The 24,626-nt window shown below is 46.6% G+C and overlaps 1 protein-coding gene across 2 annotated transcripts; it reads left to right on the top strand.

Annotated features, from left to right (window-relative positions):
* Window positions 1-1,162: 1,162 nt before the first annotated feature.
* On the top strand, window positions 1,163-23,411 carry GPR173 (G protein-coupled receptor 173). 2 transcript variants are annotated; one of them, XM_081042802.1, is made up of 3 exons: window positions 1,163-1,835; window positions 14,660-14,840; window positions 19,312-23,411. In XM_081042802.1, exon 3 carries the CDS (start codon window positions 19,409-19,411, stop codon window positions 20,528-20,530), a length of 1,122 nt encoding a protein of 373 aa, XP_080898928.1. In that variant the 5' UTR covers window positions 1,163-1,835; window positions 14,660-14,840; window positions 19,312-19,408; the 3' UTR covers window positions 20,531-23,411. The 2 variants fall into 2 exon arrangements, with proteins under 2 accessions (XP_080898928.1, XP_080898927.1); XM_081042801.1 differs by lacking the exon at window positions 14,660-14,840.
* The last annotated feature ends 1,215 nt before the right edge of the window (window positions 23,412-24,626 follow it).

Below are 24,626 nucleotides of genomic sequence, written 5' to 3'. Positions count from 1 at the left end.
CCCACCATTGGGCTTAGCATAAAACATGTTTAAAAAATGGGTGAACCAATGGGTACGGAAAGAAAGGAATAAAAATTGCTTGTATCAAGAGATCTGGAATTTTTGAATGCTATAAATTAGGGGACCCACTATGGCATCATTTGGTCCCAGTTTAATCCATTCAGGACAGAAATACTTTTTCCTTGTCTTCAAATCTCTGCCTCCCAGGCTTTCTCCTCACCTGTCCAATCCTGCTGTCCTGGAATGTGGCCTTAGTATGTGTGCCTGCCTGTCTAGTGGACCAGAGCAAGTAGGGGTGGCACAGATGTCCTGAGAGGGGATGTTCAGAGCTGGGCAGCCCTCCCTCCCCAGCCCCCCCAACCCAGCCCACCTCCAGGCCTTACTGGGAAAATGCCCATAGAACCCATTCTAAATAAGGTTATCTACCCCACCTCTCTGAACTCTAGGCATCCCTCCCATCTCAAAGCTTTTGAAAAACTTCCGCAGGACCTTCCTCCCCCAGCTTGATCCCAGACTCGCCACCCCTGCCTCCTCTGCACTTGCAGCCCCTGTGAGTTACTCTCTCAGCAGCCTCTTGGCCACCTCTCCCCACCTCCACACGTGGCTCTCTGGAGCATCTCAGAAAGGCGGGAGTCTGACTTCTCCAGTCAGCTATTGTCCAGGCAGCACGGCCGCCACGCCAGTATCCCCACCAGTCAGCCAGCCAGCCTGCTGCTCCCGGCCTCGCCAGCCTCCCCTCCCCACCCCGCCCCGCCCCAGGGAGGACCAGGCAGGCTGCTGGCAGTCTCCCTGCCTGCTCAGCCTCCCTCCTTCCCTCCCGCTCCCTCCTTACCTCCCTCCTTCCCTCCTCCGCCCGCCCCTGAGGCAGGGACCGTGCAAATCGAGGAGAGGGGGGACAGACAGGCAGAATGGAGCCCAGCTTAGGGCTCTGGGCTCTCAGCTGATGCCTCATCCAGGCTGAGTGTCCCCAGCATCTTGGGACCTGGATTTGTGTGAGCTGCAGTGGTTCCCAAGCCAGGAGGGTCCCTCTAGCAGGTCTGTGGTGCCCCCGTTTTGCATCAGGACCCCCCCTCGGATGCTCTGAGCCACCCTCCTCAACCCGGATCTAAAACCCGGGACACAGCTATCAGGCCAGCCTCTCTCTCCACCCCACCCCCTCTTTCTGGCGTCCATCCCCTCCCCAACACCACCTCTGCTGCTGCCTCTGGCTGTGGACCTTCACGTCTTCCCCATCCCCTCCAGGCCTAGGGAGCAGGCTGAGCCTGGATGAGAGGCCCCTCAGCCTGGGGCTCTCCCGGGCCATGGCCTGAGTGCTCCCAGGGAGGAGCCCCGAACCCTGAGCATCTGTTAGAGGCTTGGCAGAGGCCCCGCGGGGACCGTGTCTTCTGAGGACAAAAGGCGGCGGCCAGCAGGCAGACAGGGGGTGGGGGGAGGGAGGGACCGGCAGCCAGGCGGGCAGACGAGTAGCAGGGGCCAGCGCTGGCCCCCCTCCCAGCTTGGCGGTGGCATGAAAATGGGGATGGGAGTGTGTAGTGGAGGAAGCAGCTGCCCGGACCTCCACCTGCCAGCTAGCTGGGCACCCCAAGGCTGTGTGCTGCCCACCTGGTGTTCCCCAATATCGCCGGCCCTACCCAGTGCACCCCTCTGGTGCCTGCTTCCCCTGATGTCTGCGATTTAGACCAGCCCAGCTGTATCCACGGCAACAGAAGCAGGAGTGTCAGTGGCCGCCAGATCACTGAGGGCCCCACAATGTGGCCTCGGCTGTGATTTATCCTGGGTGAGACAGCTTGAGCTCCCTCACTGGACTCCAAGACAGCCCTGCTGAAAGAGCCCAGGTAAGTAGTCAGCATACCTCCACCAAGGATGGGGGTGGGGTGGGACTTCTCTTCTGTCTCCCCACACAGATTTCAGAGTCTCCATCACTGCCATACTCTGTCTCTCTGTGACTCTGTTAGTCTCTCTCTCTCTCTCTCTCTCTCTCTCTCTCTCTCTCTCTCTCTCTCTCTCTGTGTGTGTGTGTCTCTATCTGTCTCTATCTCTGTCTCTGTCTCTCTGCCCCCCCTCCATCACAAGGGCTGCTTGGGTGCACCTAGAGAGTCCACTAGCCATCTCCATCTTTCCCAATTCCAAATGTCCCATGAGAAAGGGAACCACCACCTGTTTCCCCACACAGGGTCTGTTTTTATCATTATGGTTGCGAGGCTGTTAATATTTTCTTGTGTGCTAGCTGTGGAAGGCATACCTGGGAGCCAGCCATGCTCCCCTCACAATGCCTGTACCCTGGGCAGGCTCAGTCTCCTGCAGCTGCCTCCTCTTCCTCCTCTACTCTCCTCCAGGTTACTTGGCCTGCATGCAGGGTGTATGTTTGTGTCTGTCTGTGTGTATGAACAGGTAGGTGGGTAGACATGACAGAGAAGCTGCTCCTAGCCCAGACCACCCCGACTCCTTTTTTCTTTCTCCCCTCCCTCCCTCCTTTCCTCTTTCCTTCCTTCCTCTTCCCTTCCTTCTTTCCTTCTTTCCTTCCTTCCTTCCTTCCTTCCTTCCTTCCTTCCTTCCTTCCTTCCTTCCTTCCTTCCTTCCTTCCTTCCTTCCTTCTTTCCTTCCTTCCCTCCCCTGCCTCTCCCCACAGGTAGCAGACTTTTGCTCACTCACCACTGAAGATATTGCTGTGATTCCCAGCTAGGGGGAGGAAGCCACTGTAGGGCTGAAAGGAAGGTGAGGTGGGGGTGGGGAGCATTTCTAGGCCCTAGGCTGCCTGATGGCTCTGTGGGGTCAAGCACTGTGTCAGACAACAACCTGCAGGGGCCAGACACAACACGGTCATCCCCACAGTGTGGGTCCCAGCCTCCATCTATCTATCTCTGTCTCAGAGATCCATGTTGTGTGTGGGACACCCCCAATCTTATGGCCTTGTGCACGGTGGCCAGTAGTCCCTATGACTGGAGGGGCAAGAAAGCCTGGTACATGGAGAACATGGATTCTCCAGGGACACTTCCCCCAACTACTAGCTCTGCAACTTTAGTGAAAGCGGGACATTTCCTAAGCCTCAGTTTTCCCATCTGTCAAAGAGACTTTCATAATGGGCGTGTGTAGTGACTAAATGAGTTGGTGCATGTAAATAAAGAATGTGCATGGAAGTGGCCCTAAAGCAATGTCAGCAAAATCTCATGGTCAGTATTGTTGCTGATTATTCGTGATTAATATTTTTATTGATTATTGGGGGGAGGGACTGATCCCTCTTCTCCAGGGTCTTGGCAGAGATGGGGAGGACAGCAGGTAGGCAAATGGGTGGGGGTGGGGGTTAGCGAAGGGGAGATGGGAGCAGCTCTGTGTTGTTACTTCTCCTTTGTAGGGAGTGATAAGTGGTGGCTGTGGGCAGAGCTTCACGCACCTACCCCACTCTAGGCTCCTTTTCCTATACTTGCCCCTCTCTGTGCACACACACACACACACACACACACACAGAGGCTTGCCCCCACCCTCTGTGAGCTAGCAGAAGCCTGTCTTGCAGCCTGCAGCATTCCTGGTCCTGGTGATGTATGCCTCTCCATGTTGAGGGGAGACTTGGCAAGAGTTTGGCCTGTGGTCAGTGGTTGGCAGGGCCTAGAGACAAGGCTGAAGCTTCTGAGATGGCAGGGCTTTGGGTAGAGCTGGGGTGTGGCCCATGCAGCAACCAGACCTGTCGGAGTCGGGTCCCAGGGAGTTGCTAACCTAGAGCCTGGGCTGAGGGAACAGTGAGGCTGCTGGCTGGTTTCTGGGTGTGGAGATTTGGTGGAACACTGGGTCAGTGGTTGGTGGCTGGAAAAGGGTCCTTAAGGCCTGGGACGAGGATGAAGGGCAGACAGGGGTAGGGTTTGGGGGTATAGAGTAGACTTTTCTGAAGAAGCATTTGGTGCGGAAGGGAAAGGACCCAGCCTGTGGTCCAGAGGCATCTGGCCCTCAGCGTGGGTGTATATGTGCAACTGAAAACATGTGGCTGTGTGTGTAGTCTGCGCGTGTGTGTGTGTGTGTGTGTGTGTGTGTCTGTTCATGGGCACTGTGGATGTGTATGAGCCTGTGTGTGTGAGCAGGCCATGTGACGGTGTATGCAAGTGTGTGGGTGTGTGGGTAGGCTGGTGTGTGTATAGGGGAGTGGGTATGACTTTGCATGTCTGTCCGGTAGAGCAAATGAGCATGTTTCATTCTGAGCCTGAGTGAGGGTGTGTTTCTCTGAGTCCATAGGCCTGTTTAATGGTTGTATTTGTGTGTGGTATCAATTTGTCTTTGAGTGTGCATGGCTGATTGTATATGTATGAGTATGAGGGTTTCAGAAAGCCTGGGTATGCATATCCAGTTATGTGAATACCTAGTTGTATCTGATTGTGTATATTTGTGTGTGCTTATGTGTGCATATGTGTGTAAGTGCATCTAAATGGTATGTTTGTGAATATAAGGGCACATTGCATGTCCATGAGTGTAGGGCAGGGTATGTGTATGTGAACATGTTTCTATGTGGGCATGTCTGTCACATATATGTATTAGTAGGCTTGTGTGTGACTGTCCATGTGGATTCTCCAGCATTTTGAATTATGTATATTTCTGTGTATGCATGTTTGAGTACATTTTGTCTGTAAACAGAGCTATGGATCTACATCTGATTGGGGAAATGTTACTGTAGATGGTCACACTAATATAAGGAGAACTAATAGTGTGGGTAAAAGAGAGTGTGTGAATACATGTTTTGTGCATAAAAATACATTCTGTGGGTATGCCTATGTGTGCACATCTGATTATGTATACAGGTATGGCTGGGGAGATGTATGCCTCTGTGCATATACATGCTCAAAAGGCTGCATGTGTAGGTGGATGGATACATTTGTGTATATGTCTAATTGTATTTTTGGGTACACTGTTATGTGTGAGTGCGTGTCTGATTGTGATATGCATGAGTAACTACATTTCATAATACTTGAGAGCACATGTCTCATGTATTTTGTTTGAATTTCTGAATATGAGTGTGGATATGTGAGTGACTGAATGTATACATCGTGTATATGCTAGTATGTGTTAACATGTGGCTATGCATTTGAATGAACATGTCTGTATGTTTTCTGTGTTCACATGCATCTTAGTGTATGTGTGAATGTGCCTGTGTGTGTGCCTGTCTGAACGTACAGATATGTGAATGTACCAGTTTGTACAGTTCTAATTATTTGCGTATGTGTGTACTGTTTATATACTATTGCTTGTTCTGGGACGTATGTTGTGGAATAGTGTAAATGAATGTATGTGCATGCCACTCTTGGCCTATAAGTGTGTGTTTGTGTGTGTAAGGATATCTTTGCATGTTTCTGTGATGAGTGTTATCAATTCTTCTTGTGCAGATGTACAAGTATGTGAGCCTATGTGACTGTTCTTCTGTGTGTGCATGAGTGCAAACATATCTTTGTGTCAAGTCTGTCTGGTAATGTAAGTGTAAACGAATCTTCTGTTTGCATAGCTTCTCATATGGGTGTATGAACATGTGAGAATGTACATTGTGTGCATATCTGACTGATTGTGTGTGTTTTGCAAGTACATTTGTGTCTCCATGTCTGATTATATACCTAGAGGAGTGATGCTGTACAAGTCTGTGTGCATGTGATTATGCTCATAGGTGTACATGCCCAGTTGTGTGTGTAAGTCTATGTGCGTTAGAATGTCTCTATATGAATATATCATCTCATTGACAAGCATGTGCACATCTGGGTGTTTATATGTGTGAGTACATCCATGTGTGAGTATATGTGACTATGTTTATGTGGTTATGTCTGGGAGAGTGTGTGTATACATTTGGGAGCTCATCTCTGTGTGTCATGTTTGTGCCTTGTCTCGTTGGGTACAATACAGAGTCTGCCTGTCTGTGGCCATGTGTAAGTATGCTTGTGTGTATACCTGTGTTTGTGAGTGAATATATGTCCTTCATGGGCACTATGTCATGTGAATGTGTGCCATGCATGTGTGCCTATGATTGAGAGTAAATAAATGTGCACATGTGGGACCAAGTGCAGTGTGAGTGTGCATTGTTGTGTGTCTCCGTGTAGGGATGAATGTAGCTATTTGTGCATGTGCCCCTCTGATGGTATGTGCATGAGAAAGAGATCTACTTGGCCTTGAGCCTGGGCAGATAGGCCCTATGACTAATAGGATAATAAGGAGGGTACTTACGAATCTGTGTGATGCTCTGTGTACCCCAGCATGTTTATGTGCATGTCTGAGAGTCAGTGGCACTCTGCTAGACCATGTCCGGTTCTGTGTCGACAGCTCTAACACCCGAGCAATCCATGACCCCCTTCTGGGGCCTCTCTGGCCTTCACCATGTGCTGGGTTTTTGTGGGGATCTCAGGATAATTCCTGTCATCATTCATACTCAAGAAGTAGGAACCAATAATATTGTAGTAACTATGTATCGTGGTGTTAGACTTATCGGAGGGATCACTTCATAGGTTATGTAAATATCTAAGCACTATGCTGTACACTTGAAACTAATACAATATTGAATGTCAACTGTAATTGAAAAAATAATAAAAAATAAAGAAAAATATAAAATTAAAAATAAATAAAAGAAAAGAAGTAGGAACCAATCATGACCGATGTCCTACTAGGGAAGGGGGTCTGTGACCTCTTTAGAAAAGAATTTCTTGAAACACAAAGACCTTCCTTCCCACCACCCAACCATCAAAGGCCCAGGACAAAATGGCATTGTATGGTGTGTAGGGTTGGTAAATGATTTTCACAGAGAGCACCCAAATTATGCCATCCAGACAGAAATCTAGAGGTGAATGTAGAAGTGAAGGTATATCTGGGTAGAGCAGTGTGTGTGTGTGTGTGTGTGTGTGTGTGTGTGTGTGTGTGTGTAGGGGTTGGCTGGTATATTTGGAGAAAGAGAGAGAAAGAGAGACAGAGAGAGAGAGAGAAGGGATCTGGATTGTATGTATGTAAGAGAGCCTCGGTGTTTCTGGTTAGAGCGTATATGAGACATTTGGGTATACAGGTGTCCCCCACTTTCTAAAAGTTCACCTTAAGCCACTACCCTTTCACAAAAGACCTACATTGGTAAGGTAATGGCTTTTTCATAAAAGTCAAGTGGCGTAACCCGAAGTTTCAGACAGCAGGGGGATACTCTTCACTTTACACCATTTCATAGGAACAGTCTACTTTTGGATAGCAGGGGAAACCTATATTTGGGAAGGATGAGTGTGAAAGTGGGTGGGTGTACATGGTGTGTTTGTGAGGTACTATGAGAGCATCAGCCTATTTGGATGGAGGATGGTATGAGTGAGACATTGGGTGTGGCTGTGTGGGAATATGTGTGAGGATGTTTATATTTGAGGGATATATGGGTATGGGTGTATCTGGATGGTGCAAGAGAGAGTGGGCGGGTATCTGGATGCTGTATGTGTTTGATAGTGTGGATGTATCTGTGTTGTGTGTGTAAGAGAGGATGAGGGTGTTTCTGGGTAGAGTATGTGTGTGAGAATATGGGTATATTGGGGTGCAGGGCATTCAAGTGTAGGGTATATCTGGATAGTGTGTAGGTGGGTGAGAGCACAAATGTATCTAGGCAATGGAAGTGTATGATGGAGTATATCTAGATGCTGTGTGTGTGTCAGAGAGAGAATTTGGGCACATATTGGTGAGGGTGGGGGTGTATGTAAATGTGTATATAATTGGAGGGCATTGTGGATGTGGAGGGTTGTATGTGACAATGTATGTGTGTGTGTGTGTGTGTGTGTGTGTGTGAGAGAGAGAGAGAGAGAGAGAGAGAGAGAGAGAGAGAGAGAGAGAGAGACATGGGAAAGTGTGAGTGTATATGAATAGGATTTGTATGTGAGTGGGTGTCTCAGGATTATGTGTAGGTGGGTATCTGTGTGTGGGAATGTATTTAGGTTTGGAATTTGTGAGCGTGAGTATCTGGGTAGGATTGTGTAAATGTAGTGTCTTTGAATGGTGTGTGTGTGTCATTGTGGGTGTGTCTTGATACTGTGTGTGAGAGACATTGTAAGGTGCCTCATACAAGGGTATGAGGGCTCTCGGTTGGAAGGGTTAGTTTTAGTGTATTTTAATGTTATGTAAGGGTGTGAGCATGATGAGTGGGGAGTTTGCATAAGTGTGCCTGTATCTGGGTGGAGTGCCTGTAAGTGTAGGTATATTTGACGTGTGAGTTTATGGAGATGGGGCGGTTTCGATGGGATGTGTGTGAGAGTGTGGCTGTGTCAGTATTGGGTGTGTATAGGAAAGTGGGTGTATTTGAATAGTGCGTGTGAGAAAGAGAATGTGCACATACCTGGGTTGGGGTGAATGAGTGGGTATATCTAAGTAGGATATGTGGGGTTCTCTCTGGATGGTGTATGAGAGAAACATGGGGTTATCGGGGTGGTGTGTGAAAGAGAGTGTGTATAGCTGAATCTGTTCAGGGTGTGTGAGTGTATCTGGGTGGGGCTGTGTGCTCATCTGGTTAGTTTGCGTGAGAGTATTTTAGTGTATTTGGGTGGGGAATGTATCTGAGCACGCGGGTGTATCTGTGAGTGTGGACTTACCTGAATGGTGTGTTGGCGGTGTATCTGGGTGTTTTGTGTGTTGATCGTGTGGGTGTGTCTGCGTGGGTGTGTGATTGTGAGTGTATGAATGTATGTATCTTTCATAGGACAGCTGTACCTCTGCTGGGGTGTCTGTACGGATGAGCACATCCATGTCTGTGTATGTGCCTACATATGTGTGGCTGTTTGTACCTGAGTGTGTCAGTATGCGGCTTGTGTGTGCATGTGCTTATGTTAGAGTGGTGTGTATCGTATATGTGTATGAGGTGTGTTTCTACATGTGAATAAGTTAGATCTGCAAGGTGTCTGGAGCCAGGCTCTGTGTTGGAATCCTAGTTCTGCCATTTATTAGCTGTGTGGCTTTGGGCAAGTCACCTAACCTCAACTAAGCCCCAGTTTCTTATTTGTAAAGTAAGGGTAATAATACAACCTATCTCATAGGGTGAGGATTGGATGAGTTAATATTTGAAAAGTGCTTAGGACAGTGCCTGCCACATAATGAGTCCTCTCTGCCATATAAGGTGTTACCTAGCACTATAATTATTGCATGTGCTGACGTGTAAGTAATAGTATGTGTCCACCTGCCAGTGTAAGTGGAGTAATATTTTTTTAATTTTTTTAAATTTTTTTTATTAGTTTCAGGTGTACAAGACAAGGTAATACTTAGACGTTCATCATTTATATCCCTCACACTGTGAACCCCCCGCCCCCCATCCATTATCCCTCCGACCTCACACCGAGCCATCACATTATATATATAAAATTATAGTTGGCATTCATTAATGTTTAGCTTCTGGTGTACAGTGCCATGATCAGGCATCCACAGTATCCCTGAGGTGGTCTCCCAAATAGGACACATGTCCATCGGATACCCAACAAAATCTTTACAACATTATTGAATACGTTCCCCAAATTAATTTTCAGAAAACCCTGAGGCCATCTTGTGGTTACCAGCTGCTTCCTAATCCCTTCACCTTTCCCCTTATCCCCACCCCACCCCTCCCACCCCCGCCCATCTAACAACTCTCAGTTTTTTCTTTGTGTCCTCAAAACTGTCTCTGATCAGTTCATTCACATATTCTTTTCTTTAGATTCCGAATATAAGTGAGATCATATAGTACTTGTCTTTCTCTTTCTGACTTATTTCACTTAACATAATGTTCTCTAGATCCATCCATGTTGTTGCAAATGATAAGATTTCTTTCTTCTTTATGGCTGCGTAATACTCCATTGTATAAATGAAGTGGAGTAATTTTTATGTGCATATTTGCTAAATTATCTGTATCCATATGTATGTGTGAGGGATGAGCATATCCTGTGTGTATGTGAGAGTGTGTTTGTACATAAAGCTGGGTTTGTAATTATATATGTCTCACCATGTGTATAAAACCATGGGGGTATGAGAAAGGAAGTGTGTGTCTAGGAGGTTGATAGAGGGGGTTTGGCCCTGAGTGTGTATTTCCCAGTGCACACACATCTGGGTGTCTGAGTGCACACACTTGTATCTGTAGTAGTGTTGTGTCCATGTGAGTGCGGGTATTACCTGCATTGCTGGTATGTCTGCATATGTGAGCATGCTTCTATGTGCATGCGCTAGTGTGTTCTTACCTGATATGTAAACAGGTTTGTAGGGGTCAGGGTGTAAATGTGTGCTTGTGAATCTCTGTTGTGAGTGTCTGTAAATATATAGTGTGAGTGTCTGTAAATATAAACCAGGTATCCAGGTTTATATGTGATGATATGTGTGTGTAAAAGATTTGTGCCTATCTGGCCATGTAGTAGGCTATGTGTGTATCTGCATTGTGTGAATGCATGTGTAGGTATAAATGGGTGTGTGCATCTGAGGGTTTGTGTCTGTGTTTATAAGCATCAGTGGCTATGTAGGAGTAAATGCGTGAGTCTGCTCTGCTCCACATGCCTGCCTGCATCTGTGTGTGTAGCAGTAAGCCTGAGCGATGTGCCTGTATGTGTAAGCATGTCTGTACTGTGTGTGTATGTATGTGTGCCAGGGCAGATTTATACACTGTATGCATATATACTGTGTTTCCCCAAAAATAAAACCTAGCCGGACCATCAGCTCTAATGCATCTTTTGGAGCAACTATTAATATGAGACCGGGTCTTATTTTACTATAAGACAGGGTCTCATATACTTTATAATATAATATAATGCCAGATCTTAATTATTGCTCCAAAAGACACATTAGAGCTGATGGCCGGCTAGGTCTTATTTGCGGGGAAACCCAGTATATGTGTGTGCGAGGGCAGAGCTTGTATAAGATAGTGGGTTTTAATCTCTTAGTGTAAGAGCCTAGGGTGGGGGAGGGTCTAGATCTGTAGGACATGAGCAGGACTTGCGCTACGTCTGAATGTCATTTCTTACGTCCGTGCATGCATGATTGTGTCTAACAGCGTGTAGGTCCATATGATTTGATCTGTAGGTGTATGGGTCTCCATGTGCCCATGCGAATGGTGAATGTGTCTCTGTCTAGGCCTGTATTTCTATAGAAGGGTGTGTGTGTGTGTGTGAGTGTGTATGTGTATGTATGTTTTGTATATCTTTGCATGGTTTGCTGGTAGGTGGGCACCTACATATGTGCCTGTTTCAATGTAGAAGAGAAAGTGTGTGTGTGCGTGTGCGTGTGCGTGCATGCATCTGATTGTACTTATCAGCTGGTATAAGTCTGGATGTGAGTGCAAATTTGAATCTTCATGTACACATGCGCCTGTGTGCACATATGTATCTGTGTGTGCTAGTGTGTCTACGCAGTGTGCCTAGATGTGAATGTGTTAGGGCATTCATAACCTAGCACACAGAGAAAGTGAAATATGTGTGTGGCACACTGGAGTAAACTGAAAAGGATTTAGCGGTACTGGGGTTTGATGAAAAGGAATTCCTTACATTTTCATTATATTACACAAATTCTGGTAAGAAAGACAAAAATGCAGAGTTTTAGGGAAGTTATTACATATTGAATTTGCATACAACTTTCAAATGAAATCTTTTCAGAAGTTTTTCATAGCACACTTAAGCTCACTTCTGGAACCATAACATTTTTTACTCACTCGTGCAAATTTGAAGTGGTCGACATTCATGCCCACTTCTCCTAGCCTTTGGTCACGACTGACTTGGTTTATTTATGTAATTCATTGATGGTCCTTTGCATCATGATTTGGTACATCAGTCGGTGCCGAGCATAGATCTTCTCCATCAAATTATTGTGTTTCTTTGTTAAAAAAATAATAATAAAAATAAAGCAAGAACTGGTAGTTTTGACATGGCTATACGCTTCCATCTTGCCACTTCTTGATCTTGGAAGGCATGTTGTTGAAGGTAAGATCCATACCATGGAGGATGTTCAGACACCGTTTGCCCTCATGTCCTCAGTAATTAGCTTTAATGTATGAAACGTTAGCTGCGTAGTTCTGCAGGTCAGCAAAACTCACCTCAAAAGCGTGAGCAATGGAGTTATCAAGTACCATTTGTGTTTCTCTGAAGTGTCAGATGTAGTTTCTAGTGTTGCTTATGGCTGGTGCTTACACACCATACCAATCTTTCTAAAGAAATGGAACGACTGTTTGTTCATGCCTCCCTTTGTCACCTCCCTGTTATAACTCATTTGTTCTTGCCATGGCCAGGCAGAGACCCAGGTTTTATACTTGAAATAGCTACATGAGCTCTTCTATCTCTTGGTAGTCACCATCAACAGGAAACTGCTTACATAAGTAGGTGGCAGCAAGTGGTCAAAGAGTGGTGTTTTTTATTGGTTAAAACTCCTTTCTCATCAATAAGCAGAACTTGAATAATTCGTAGTCTTTGAATTGTGTGCTTTGAGGATGGGATCATTCTTTAAATCTAACGCCTCTTTCTTTTCTTTCAATTAAATGTGATGTTGAAATTTCTTGTAACAAATGCTCATGAATTTTTAATCCAACAGAAAAATTTCATTTTGAGTATTTTAAAATAATGATGATGCTTTTCCCCTAAGTAGACACAGACATTGCTCTATTCATCTTAATGAGTCCTTTTTAGTATTCAACTTCTAATGCCAACTAAACATCACCCAGGGAACCATACTTGACCCCACTTCTAAGTTGAAGTCTGGCTTCGAATCCACAAACCTTGTCAGTATACTTTTATATATTTTTGAGTGTTTTTACAATTTTGGATGTAATTTTATTCATATGTGCAAAGAGCCATTTGTTGAAACCAGTAAGTATCAAATCTACAAAGTGAAAATCTTTCACAAAGAAAAGCTGAAAATTTTCTTTTAGCCCGTAAAGTTTTTACAAAATTCTTACATACTTAGGTTTAAAACAAGAGAGAAGGGTGTACTGGTCTCAATGCTTTACAGAAAGCTGACATGCGGGTGAGTAGTGACTTGGATTTAATTAAATTTGCCTAGTATTGTTTACTGAAATTAGACCTACAGGCAAACTTTTAAGGTGAGGGCTCCTCAGTGGATGAATCTAGGTGTTTTCGGACCAAATTCTAGATATAAACTTCCTGCCATCACAATAGCGGCATCCACAGACTTATGCCGAGTTTCCATGATATTTCAAAATATTCATGTATCACTTTGAATATTTCACCCTTAGTTTATTTTGGAGCATCTTGCATTTCTCTTTGGGATTTCTGAGTAATATGATGAACTAAGCACAGTTAATCAACTTCTAGAGATGCATCAATATAAAATGAAAACCCTTTTGATTCAACAATAATGTGTCATCTCGATGTCCTTTGACCTGTGGTCACTGTGTCTCTTAATAGCAGTAATTGAAAATGGCCCCTTTCCTATTCTTTTTACCTCATTGGCTTCAAATATAGTGCGGACAATTTCCTGTGAGACTGCTAACGTGAGATTCTACTGGGGGGGGGGGCATCTTAGCTTTGCTTGTTTGTCATGCAACCCTGTCACTAGCCGGTTGAGTTCCATCTAAGAATGTTCCAACCCATTTAATAAGTAAACCTGGTTTTTTAATTTGCACTTCCTGTTGCTTTAAAAAGTCGAAATCTTTCTCTGTGTGATAGAGTGTTTTGTGATGGGTTGGCCAACATAGCCTACTGGGAAATGAAGTTTCTTTTGATAACTTTTCCACACAAATCAGACATTTAGGCTGAGGAAGGGATGACTAATTGGGCAGCTAAATACAAATTTGAGACAGTCCTTAAATTGCTTAAATTAGGGACATCCTGCATTTTTAGGGGGCGGGAGGGGGGACTACTGTGTTTGTCTTGTGAGTCTCCTTATTTTCCAGCTTTAATCAAAATCTCCATTTTGATGGGAAAACCATGTTTAAAATTAAATCTACTTGAATATAAAGTATTGAAGGGGTCAGCACATCTTTGTGACTTCTGAAAATTGATTTTTTTTCAAAAAACAAAATGTAAGGCTTCTGCATTCTTAAGAAAGCAGCACTCTGAAATAACCATAAAGGTCTAGCTTTTCCTTTAATGACTCAATTCAATTCAACTAAAGTCAGGCTTCATTCATTTATTGACAAATATTTTTATTTAAAAACAAAAAATAATTAATTATGAAATTCTACCAAGAATCAGATTTGGCTTATTGTTAGTATTAAAAGCCAATAGCAAGTAAATCGATAAATAAACCAAGAAATAATAAAAATAGTATTATCGTAATGTTTTTAAAAGTGTTCTTTTAGAAATACTTACTAAAATACTTATGAAAGAAATGGTATAATAGATGCGTTTCAGAATATTCTGGAAGTGGGGGGAGTGCATGAGGTAATAGGTGGAACAAGACCCTGTGAGTTGATCATTGGTGAATCTGGGCAATGGGTGCACTGAGGTTCATTACAGGATTCTTTCTACTGTTTTATGTTTCAAATGTTCTAGAAGAAAAAAGTTTCTTTTATAAAGAAATGTTTGGATCCCTAATCCCATATAATACTAATAACAGCAACAACCATACAACCCTTCTATTTTTGTAGAAAAAAAATGTTGTGGAAAAATAAGAATGAGATCAAATTAAAAGTAAAACAAACATTGCACATGTATGGGGAAAACCAAAAAACCTCGCTGATGATGAACAAGTGGCAATGAAAGTAATAATCATACGATCTGGGATGTTTCAACAGGAAGAGATCCAAACTCCTTTTCACATGGCCCCTACAGCCCCATCTTGCTCCGGCCCCCTGCTGTGGCACCAGCCAGACAGCTCTGCGAATGTTCCCACCTGTGTGTGCAGCAGTTGGCTGGTCTGTGCACACGTGCGAGGTTGTCTCTTGGTGTATACCTGTTGCAGGATGTGTATATCAAGTAAGTGTAGCTGTGTATTGTGAGTAAGTTTGTGCGTACACAGTTTTTCTCTTTGTGTTGGGTTGCGCTTGCATATTGCTAAGGGGCGTGTGTGTGTTGGAGTTGGTATACTTCTCTGCATAAGTGAGTGTGTCCATGAATGGGTATCTGTGTGTACATGTGCTAGGAGTACATATCTGTGTTGGTGAGTGCAACTAATTGATGTGAGAGGGTTTGGATCAGTCAGTCTCTGTGTGTTAGAGTGTGTTAGAGTATGTACATGTGGTTATATATGAGCAGTTTTTCACTTGCCTATTTTTCCTCCATGCAAATATGTCTGTGGGTATCTGAGGGCGATTCTGCCTATATATACGTGTGTGTGCACGCTAGGAGTTATAATTTTGAATGTATGGGATGTTGTACATGTATATGTGTAAATGTGTGTGTCTGTATGTGAGTAATTCTCAGTCCTATTATGTCCAGCACCCTCTTTTATGTAACATATTTTGTAACACCCCTTTACTATCTAGACATGAAGTTCTTAAATAATATAACTTCTCTGTACATATAATTTCAAAAGAAAACCCATATAGTATTTTATACAATAGCCATATTGTATTAACTCTAATACAAATAAATAAGAAATAAAAGGAAAGTGATTTATAAGAAAATAATTTGTATTTTAGTATGCAAATGATTGGCCATGACACTCCCCAGGAGATTCAATGAAGTAATTAGAGGCGTGTCACATAATAAGTAAAGGTGGATTAAGGAGAAGGGGAGAAATCAGAAACTGCCCCTTGCAGACAGAGCAGGAAAATGACAGGCAAAGGCCTAAGGGCGAGATTTTTCTGAAATAGTGAACAACTGAAGGAAAGTGCTCCACAAAACAAAGTATAGCCTCCTGTGGACTTACATAACAAGCCACATTCCTGGATAGTTCAGGGTACCTTAAGTCCTCGCTTAACATCCTTGATAGTTTCTTAGAACTGTGGTAAAACGATGTATAATAAAACCAGTTTTGCCATAGGCTAATTGATATAAACAAGAATTAAGATCCTACAGCATCTCATTAACTTATAACTAAACGACATTGAATGAAACATTATTCAGGGACCTGCTGTATATTAAAAGCAGGGGAGAAATTGTATTTATCTGTGAAATAGAGGTAGTTTCTAGGTTCAGTTCATTACAAGTCCAAATTCCTAAGGGATTTGGGACATATGTTCGCTGTGTGGGAACCCTCGCCCTGGACCCCTAAATGTTAGAAGGACACCCTACACCCCAGCATTGTGACAACCAAAAATGGACCTACAAATTTCCAAAGTGGCCCCTAGGGGGCGGTAGCGCCTTTGTTAAGTACGAAGCACTGGCGTTTAGGCCGAGTACACTGTGCCTGCGTGACTGAGGCAGCGTTCAGGATGTGTCCCTATGTGTGATCTGGTTGCTGTCCACAGGTCTCCATTGTAGGCTATGTGTCTGTGAGTGTGTAGGTGTCTGTGTATCTGTGTCTAAGGGCGGCTGGGCGCGAGCAGGTGTGTCACATGCATGCCCACACATCCTTAGCCTCTGATGGGCCCAGGCTGTGGCTGCCAGTCTGTGCTCAGAAGAACCTTCTTCTCATTTATATAATCGCCCCAGCTTTCTAGGCAACACCAGTTTTGTTTGCTTGCTGCTATTGTCGTTTGGTTCTTTGTTTTGTTTTAGTGTTTGTTTTTGTTTCCACCAAGACTGGGCTGCACATTATCCACCTCCTTGGTCTTAGTGTGTCTGTGTCTCCATTTGTCTCCATCTTTATTTCTGCCTCTGTCTCCACCTCGTCTTTATCTGTCTCTCACCCCCGCCCCATCTCTATTTTTCTATATCTTTCTCTTTTTTTCCTGGCATTATCCCTCCCCTTCTGTCTAGCCACTTCAATATTTCAATATCTATCTGTCTGTCTATCTATCTCTATCTCTGTCTTCCTCTTTCGCTCTCTGTGTCTATTTTTTTCTCTTTCTCCTCTCTGTCTCTCCCGCTCTCTCTGTTTCTCTGTCTCTGTCTCTTTTTTCTCACTCTCCTTTTCTCTTCTTCCCCTTTCTGTCTCTATTTCTATCTCTTCCTCTGTGTGTAAGGTTTTCTCTCTCTCTCTCCCCACCCCCACACTTGCCTCCCTTCTTCCCTCTTCTTTCTCTGTCTATCTCTCTCTGCTCTTACATTCAATTTCTCTCTGTCTCTATCACTTCCCCCCTGCTTCCCCTCAAGGCTAAGGAGTGTGTATGCGTGTGTGTGTGCATATTTACACACAGTAGCTGTCTGTCAGCTGGTCCACAGTTATGTGGGAGCTATCGGCTTTGAGGGGCCAGCCGAAAGGGGCCCGCCAACCCCCTGTACCCTGATCTCCTGTCCCAACAATTTCTCTTGGCCTACTGGCGCTGGCTCTGAGACTTCAGGGTGCCATGCACTAACCCAGGCTGCTCTTTCAGCAAATCCTACCTGGATGCCTAAGGCAGCCCTCCCTGAACCACCAGCTTATTTAGTCCCTCAACCAATTGATTCACAGCTTTGGACTGAGAGCCTACCATGTGCTATGCACCACTCTTCTAGAGGAGAGAGCATGAGTCTCTAAGCCTTACCCTGTGGAGCTTTTGTTCTTATAGGGAGAGGCAGGCAATAAGCTAGATTTTAAAAGTAAATTATACAGTGTGTTCGAAGAGATCAATTCTAGGAGAAGATATAAAGCAGGGTGAAGGGCATGAGGGTGCTCTTATTGCCCACCTGGGTGACTGCAGGAGCCTCCTACATAGTTTCCCCACTACCACCTTCACCTCCGTGGTCTGTGCTCCTCACAGCAGCAAGTGGGGCCCTGTTCAATCCTGCGTCATATCACGTCTCACCTCTGCTCACCACCCTCCCACGGCTCCCGTCTCACTCAGAGTAAAAGGCAGAGTCTTCGCCATGGCCTACGTGATCTGGCCTTGCCACCTTTCTGACTTCACCACTTTCCTCTTGCTCACTCGGTTCCACCCACAGTGGCCTCCTTGTGCTTCCTCAAAGGCACCATGTGCGGTCCCACCTCAGGGCCTTTGCTCTGGCTGTTCCCTCTACCTGGACTTCTCTTCCCCCAGACACCTACATGGCTAACTGTCTTACCTCCTTCACATCTTTGCTCAGATGACACCTCCGTGAAGCCTTCCCTGTCCAGTTCATCTAAAATTGCACCTCCCTTACCCCTACACTTCCTATCTCCTTTCCCTCCTTTTTTATTTTTAGGAACTTATCATCGGGCCAACTGTAGTTGACCTCTGTACCTTCTTTATTATCTAGAATGTCAACTCCACAAGAGCAGGGATCTTTGTCCGGTTCCCAGCTGTATCTCCAGTGCCTGGCACACGGTAGATAATAAATAGTTTTTAAATACACCTACATCTGTATATTCACACATACTCTCCACCTCACTTAAAATAAAAACCCAAGTCTTTGTCAGGTCCACAGCACTACATGACCTGGCCTTGGACTTCTCTGTGACCTCACCTTCTACTACTGTCTCCCTCCCCTGCCCCATTCCGAGCACACTCCTTTTCCTGCTTTTCCTTGAGCAGGGTAAGCACATTCCTGATCACGAATAAAGAAACCTATTTAATGAATGGCTACAAACAAAATAACAAAAAGATAACATGAAATAGAGTAGAAATTAATGGGGGTACATTAGACACAGACTTAGTACTGTTTTGTGAAACTTTTGGTTCAGCTGTGTGTGCACGTGTGTGTGTGTGTGTGTGTGTGTGTGTGTACCAGGTTGTGATTTAAAATATATTTCTTACTATGGGTGGCAGTCAGAAAAGTTTGAAGGACACAACCGTAGGGCTTTGTAAAGAGGGAGAAGAGCCACACCAACATCCCCACCCCACAGACCTACCAATGGAGGAAACAGGTAACGAAGGATGTCGGCAGATTAAGTGCCCTCACCCAGAGAGGAAGAGGTAGGAGCAGCAGTGGGCCAGGGACAGGGCCTGATACCAGCTGGGGAGCAAGTGGGCGGGTGGGGCTGGGTAGACACACTAACACTGCCCTTTCTGTTTCTTCCTCACCTTTCCATCTGTTTTCTCTTTTGCTTTCCTTTTCCTTCCCTTCCCTTCCTTTCCCTTCCCTTCCCTTCCTCTCTCTCTCTCTCTCTGTCTCTCTCTCCTTCCCTCTCTCCCTGCCCCCCTCCTTGTCTCTCTCCCTCTCTGTCCCTCTCTCGTGCACTTTCTTTCCCCCTTTCCTTGTATCTCTGGTTCTGTCTCTCTCTCTCTCTCTCTCTCTCTCTCTCTCTCTCTCTCTCTCTCTCTCTCCTTATTCTTTCTCATCTCCTCCATTTCTGTCTCATTTTCTATCCATTTATATATTTGTCGCCATTTTCGGTCTCTTTGTTCTATCCTTTCTCACTCTCTGTGCCTCTGTATGTGTTTTTCTCTCTGTCTCTTCTGCCCTCATCTCTGTGCCTGTGTCTCCCTCATTACCCCATTTGCAGGTACAGCCCAGCAGGACAACTGATGGAGTCCCCCAGGGCCCATGAAGTACCCAACTGGCTGATTCCATAGGGCTGGGAGCAGCCCCTGCCCCTCATTATGGCCAACACCACTGGAGAGCCTGAGGAGGTGAGCGGCGCACTCTCCCCACCATCAGCATCAGCTTATGTGAAGCTGGTGCTGCTGGGACTGATCATGTGTGTGAGCCTGGCGGGCAATGCCATCTTGTCCCTGCTGGTGCTCAAGGAGCGTGCCCTGCATAAGGCTCCTTACTACTTTCTGCTGGACCTGTGCCTGGCCGACGGCATCCGCTCTGCTGTCTGCTTCCCCTTTGTGCTGGCTTCTGTGCGCCACGGCTCCTCATGGACCTTCAGTGCACTCAGCTGCAAGATTGTGGCCTTTATGGCTGTGCTCTTTTGCTTCCATGCGGCCTTCATGCTGTTCTGTATCAGTGTCACCCGCTACATGGCCATCGCCCACCACCGCTTCTACGCCAAACGCATGACGCTCTGGACATGTGCAGCTGTCATCTGCATGGCCTGGACCCTGTCTGTGGCCATGGCCTTCCCACCCGTCTTCGATGTGGGCACCTACAAGTTTATCCGTGAGGAGGACCAGTGCATCTTTGAGCATCGCTACTTCAAGGCCAATGACACACTGGGCTTCATGCTTATGTTGGCTGTGCTCATGGCAGCCACACATGCTGTCTATGGTAAGCTGCTCCTCTTCGAGTATCGTCACCGCAAGATGAAGCCAGTGCAGATGGTGCCAGCCATAAGCCAGAACTGGACATTCCATGGCCCTGGGGCCACCGGCCAGGCTGCTGCCAACTGGATCGCTGGCTTTGGCCGTGGGCCCATGCCACCAACCCTGCTGGGTATTCGGCAAAATGGGCATGCAGCCAGCCGGCGGCTGCTGGGCATGGACGAGGTCAAGGGTGAAAAGCAGCTAGGCCGCATGTTCTACGCGATCACACTGCTCTTCCTGCTCCTCTGGTCACCTTACATCGTGGCCTGCTACTGGCGAGTGTTTGTGAAAGCTTGCACCGTGCCCCACCGTTACCTGGCCACCGCTGTTTGGATGAGCTTCGCCCAGGCTGCCGTCAACCCGATCGTCTGCTTCCTGCTCAACAAGGACCTCAAGAAGTGCCTGAGGACTCATGCCCCCTGCTGGGGCACAGGAGGTGCCCCGGCTCCCAGAGAACCCTACTGTGTCATGTGAAGCAGGCTGGTAGGCAGACAGGCAGGGAGAAGGTCATGGCCATCATGATGGGGCCAACAGAAAGGGAGGGGTGGAGCCCCACACAGGAGCCTTTCTTTCTGAGCTCCAGCCCCGCCCCTTGAACCACCCAGAATCTAGGCACCTTTGCCTATACCACCACCCCCCCCAGGATGGGGGACTGGGAAAGAGGTGTTTCTAGTTCTAGGGCCTGTCTCTGCTGCCTCCTTTTCCACTTCTACAATCTCTTTCCTTTTCTCTCTCTCCTTCTCTCTTTCCTTCTCTCTCTTTCTCTCTCGCTCTTGCTCTCGCTCTCTCTCCAGTTCAGAAAAAGAAAACAAAACTGAATATGCAGGTTTTTCTACTAACAGCTGAGGAGACAGGCTTTCTTGCTTTAATGTCTTTCCTTCTGACATTGTCCAGAAGGGAGAATTTTGTCCTGTAAAATAGACTTCCAGAGCTTTTCTGGCCCCCTCTGGTCCCATACACCCTCCCCTTCCAAGTCCTTTAGCAAGGCCTGGATATTTAGGGAGAAATTGATCTGTTGACAGGAGGGACCAAAGGGGGTGCAGGGTCCCTAGGGAGCAGGGATGTTTAATTGCTATGTTGTGTACAATGTTGTTTTAGACTAACCCTGGTCCCAAGCCCGGTCTCCTCTTGCTTCCCACCATGTCTAGACATCCCAAGTGTTTCTTGAGCATCTGTTTGAGAAGCCAGGAGGGGAGGGAGAAGGGCCCCAGAATGTCCCAAGCTAGGTGAAGAGCAGGATGTGAGCTGCACGCCTGGAGCTGAAGAGACCTGAGCTTGGCTGCATTCTCTCAAGCTGCCTCCTGGATCCCCAACTCTTCTTCCTGAGGATGGAAATCCACTCCAGCCCCACCAGGGCTGATGTGGGTGCCATACAGGCAGGAGCAGCCCCGCAGGGAAGTATAGGGAGAGAGCCAACTTCCCCAAAGTAGCTGGATCCCAGAACCTGGCGTCAGAGTGGAATTCAACCCCAGAATTGTCTCCTGGGTTCATGCTACTCTCCCTAAGATGAAAATTATTTTGGGGCCTTGGTATCTCCTAGTGGTATAAGCTCCAAGGCACTGTGGACTTGAGTCCATTCCTATCTGACCTCTTTCTCCTCCTCAAGCCTCAGGGGCCTCAAGCCCCTCCATGGTAGCCCTTGGTCTTCTGTGCCCTCAGCCCCCTGACTTCCTTCCCATGAACAGCCCTTCTCCCCGTTCCTCCCTCCACCCTTACTTCCCACAATGTGGAGCAGACTGCAGCCAGATTCTCTAGGTGGGAGAGCCCCAGCCTCCCTCCCAGGGCAGAGTCCACTCTCACATAAGGTCAAGGCCAGTTCTTGTGGACTGGGGAGCCAAGCTGGCACTCCTTTGCCTGGTCTTGCCCAGGTTCTCTGTCCCCTTCTCATTTCCTGGTGGAGGGGGGGATCTGTATTTATCCACTCCCTGTTTCTCTTCCCTTAACCCTTTTTCCTAAGCTCCTGCCCTACCCCAAATACAGACCCAGAACTGGGGAAGCCTTGACCCCAGAAGAATGGGGAGGGCACTCTAGGCAGGAGAGATATTAATGAGCCTGGTTGTGGAGTGGCCCTGGAAAGGCAGGCCAGAGTGGCTGAGAGGCTAGGGGTGGGGGGATACCTGTTCTCTCAGTGATAGTGATGGGGGTGCCTTTTCCAGGAGGTGGGGTGGGGGGTCCAAAGGGGAGGGAGTAGATAGGGTACATTTAGGAGGGTTTTCCTCCGTTTCTTTTTTCTAACTGCCTGGATTCACCACTGGATTTTGTAAATGGAAAACTGAAATGAACAATGCTATATTGGATGTTTTCTCTTTCTGACTGTGTATGTGTGTGTGTGCCTGTGTGTGTGCCTGTGTGTCCTGTCTGCATGACCACGTGTGGGGAGGTATGATTGAATAAGACAGTGTGTGTCTGTGTGACTGTGTGGGGTGGCACCCCTGCCTGGTACACACATATGAGCAAATGCCAGTATGTGGAGACATATATGGCACGCGTGTGCACACATACACATGTGCACCTAATTGAGAGGAAACAAACGAGAGTATGTGCCCGCAGCAGGAAGTAGAGTGGTCGGAGGGATGGAACTTGAAAAACGTACATATGGCTGTAGCAAGGGGATAGACTCCCATCTCATCAGATCTTCCTCCCTAGGCCCAGACTCTGAACATGGTGGACAGGATACTTGAGAACCCCATCTCTTCCCAAAGCCTAGAGTCCCCAGGTACCACTCCCAACTCCTGTATCAGTCTCCTCTCCAAAACCCAAACAAGGTGTTCCTGAAACTGGACCACCATGGAGAATGGGAACTGGGAATTAGGGATCCAACTTGGGGGGGGGACTGAAGGGGTTAAGAGATGCACCCCCCGCCAGACAAAGTAATGGCTCCTGGAGGGGCTGCTCATTCTGGGATGGGAGCCCTTCTGAAGGATCCACTGTACACAGCTGGGACTTTGGTAGCTTTGACTAAATTTGGAGGGAGGCATGTCACAGTGTGTGTGTGTGGTGGGGGAAACCAAGTCTGGGAGTCTACCCAGCCAGCCTGCTCCCTGGGCACTGAATTACTTCACTATTTATTTACTTATTCTCTCAGGTGCACAGAATTGAGTTGACCATACTCCTCAATTCTTGGCACACTGTTTCATCATTGATCCACGTGAAGCCCTTTTGGTCTTTAATTTGTTTTATTTTGTCCCCTTCATCACCCATCCCTGATCCCATCCCCCCTCCCACATAGGCAACCCCTCGCGTGTATTTAACGTATGTCCTTCCAATCCACCGTTCATGTGTTTATTTACATATATGTGTATCTGTGGAAAATATATGGTATTGTTATGTGTTTTAATTTACATAAACAGTATTGTACTATAAATCTTGTTGTTTCTTTTTTCACTCAACATTCTGTTTTTGAGAGATCCAGCCATGTTGCCTTATGTAGATCTAATTCATTCTAGTGGTCCATCTTATACACATATATCACATTTTTCTTATCCATTCCCCTGGTGATGGGTCTCTAGTTTGCCTCCAGTTCTCTGCTATCACAACAAGGCTGCGATGGGCAGTTTCCTACACTTCTCTTTAGGAAAGGCTCATTCAGAGGAGAGGAATCTGACGCTCAGAGAGAGGCAGTGATTTGGTGAGGGTTACAAAGAGAGGAATAGATCTGTGATTTGAATTCCGAACCAAAGCCAGAACCCCACCACCATGCCTCACCTGAGACCGTCCACCTGGCCAAAAATAATCTCAAATACAATTAAAAACAGCATACACTGGGGAAAGGGAGAGGAAAGGAGAAGTACTGAGTAGATGGAGAGAAAGTCCTAGAAAAATCTAGCAGACGAACTGAATCACATCATTTTAATGACGCATAGGAAGTTACTTTTTTTTTGCGTGATTATTATTTCTAGAGCCATTTTGCAGAGATGGAAAATGCCACGTCAAAACCTGGCCCCAAACCAAAGGCCCTAGGTTTCTAAATTCCAGTCTCGTTTAGGGCAACCCGATCCCCTAGGAGCCACATCAGAGTTTGCTGCCGGGCAAAAGCCAGGGACAAGGGTAGGTGCAGGGGCCGGGGCAGAGGCAGATTTAAGAAGTGCGTAGTTGCTGAAGGGAGGGGAGGGGAGGAGAAGAGAAAGAGGGGGGAGGGAAGAACGACAGCGAGGCTGTCCAATTTGATTTGAGCTTGTCATACTCAGTGCCTGCGTGCGTGTGTGTGTGTTTGTGTGTGTGTGTGTGTTTGCGCGCGCCAGCGCGCGCGTGTCTTCAGAACCACTGGTACTTTTCCCATTGGATAAAACGTTGAAAGGGTGAGGGAGAGGGGCTTCTCCCCCTTAGCTTTCCTCGCAGCCAATAGCCTCGCAGTTTCCCTCTGGTCGCGGGGGAAGGGGGGGGTGGGAGGAGTCAGCCTGATGATTGGCGAGCCCGAGGCGAGCCAATGGGAAAGTGATGAGGTGGGGTGTTGGCAAGCAGATTGTGTGAGCGCCGGCAAAGGTCGAAGGAGTGCAAGGGCCGCCGCGGCGGCCGGCAGCCAATGGCAATGCAGAACGAGCCCCTGACGTCAGGGAGGGGGCGGGGCCTG

Source organism: Rhinolophus hipposideros, assembly GCF_964194185.1.
Source record: "Rhinolophus hipposideros genome assembly, chromosome: X".
In the NCBI taxonomy this organism is placed as follows: Eukaryota; Metazoa; Chordata; class Mammalia; order Chiroptera; family Rhinolophidae; genus Rhinolophus; species Rhinolophus hipposideros.
This window is presented reverse-complemented; position numbering and strand designations above follow the sequence as displayed.

Bases quoted from the DNA above. Each gene is read 5' to 3' on its own strand.
- GPR173 (XM_081042801.1), top strand. From the start codon at position 19,409: ATGGCCAACACCACTGGAGAGCCTGAGGAGGTGAGCGGCGCACTCTCC.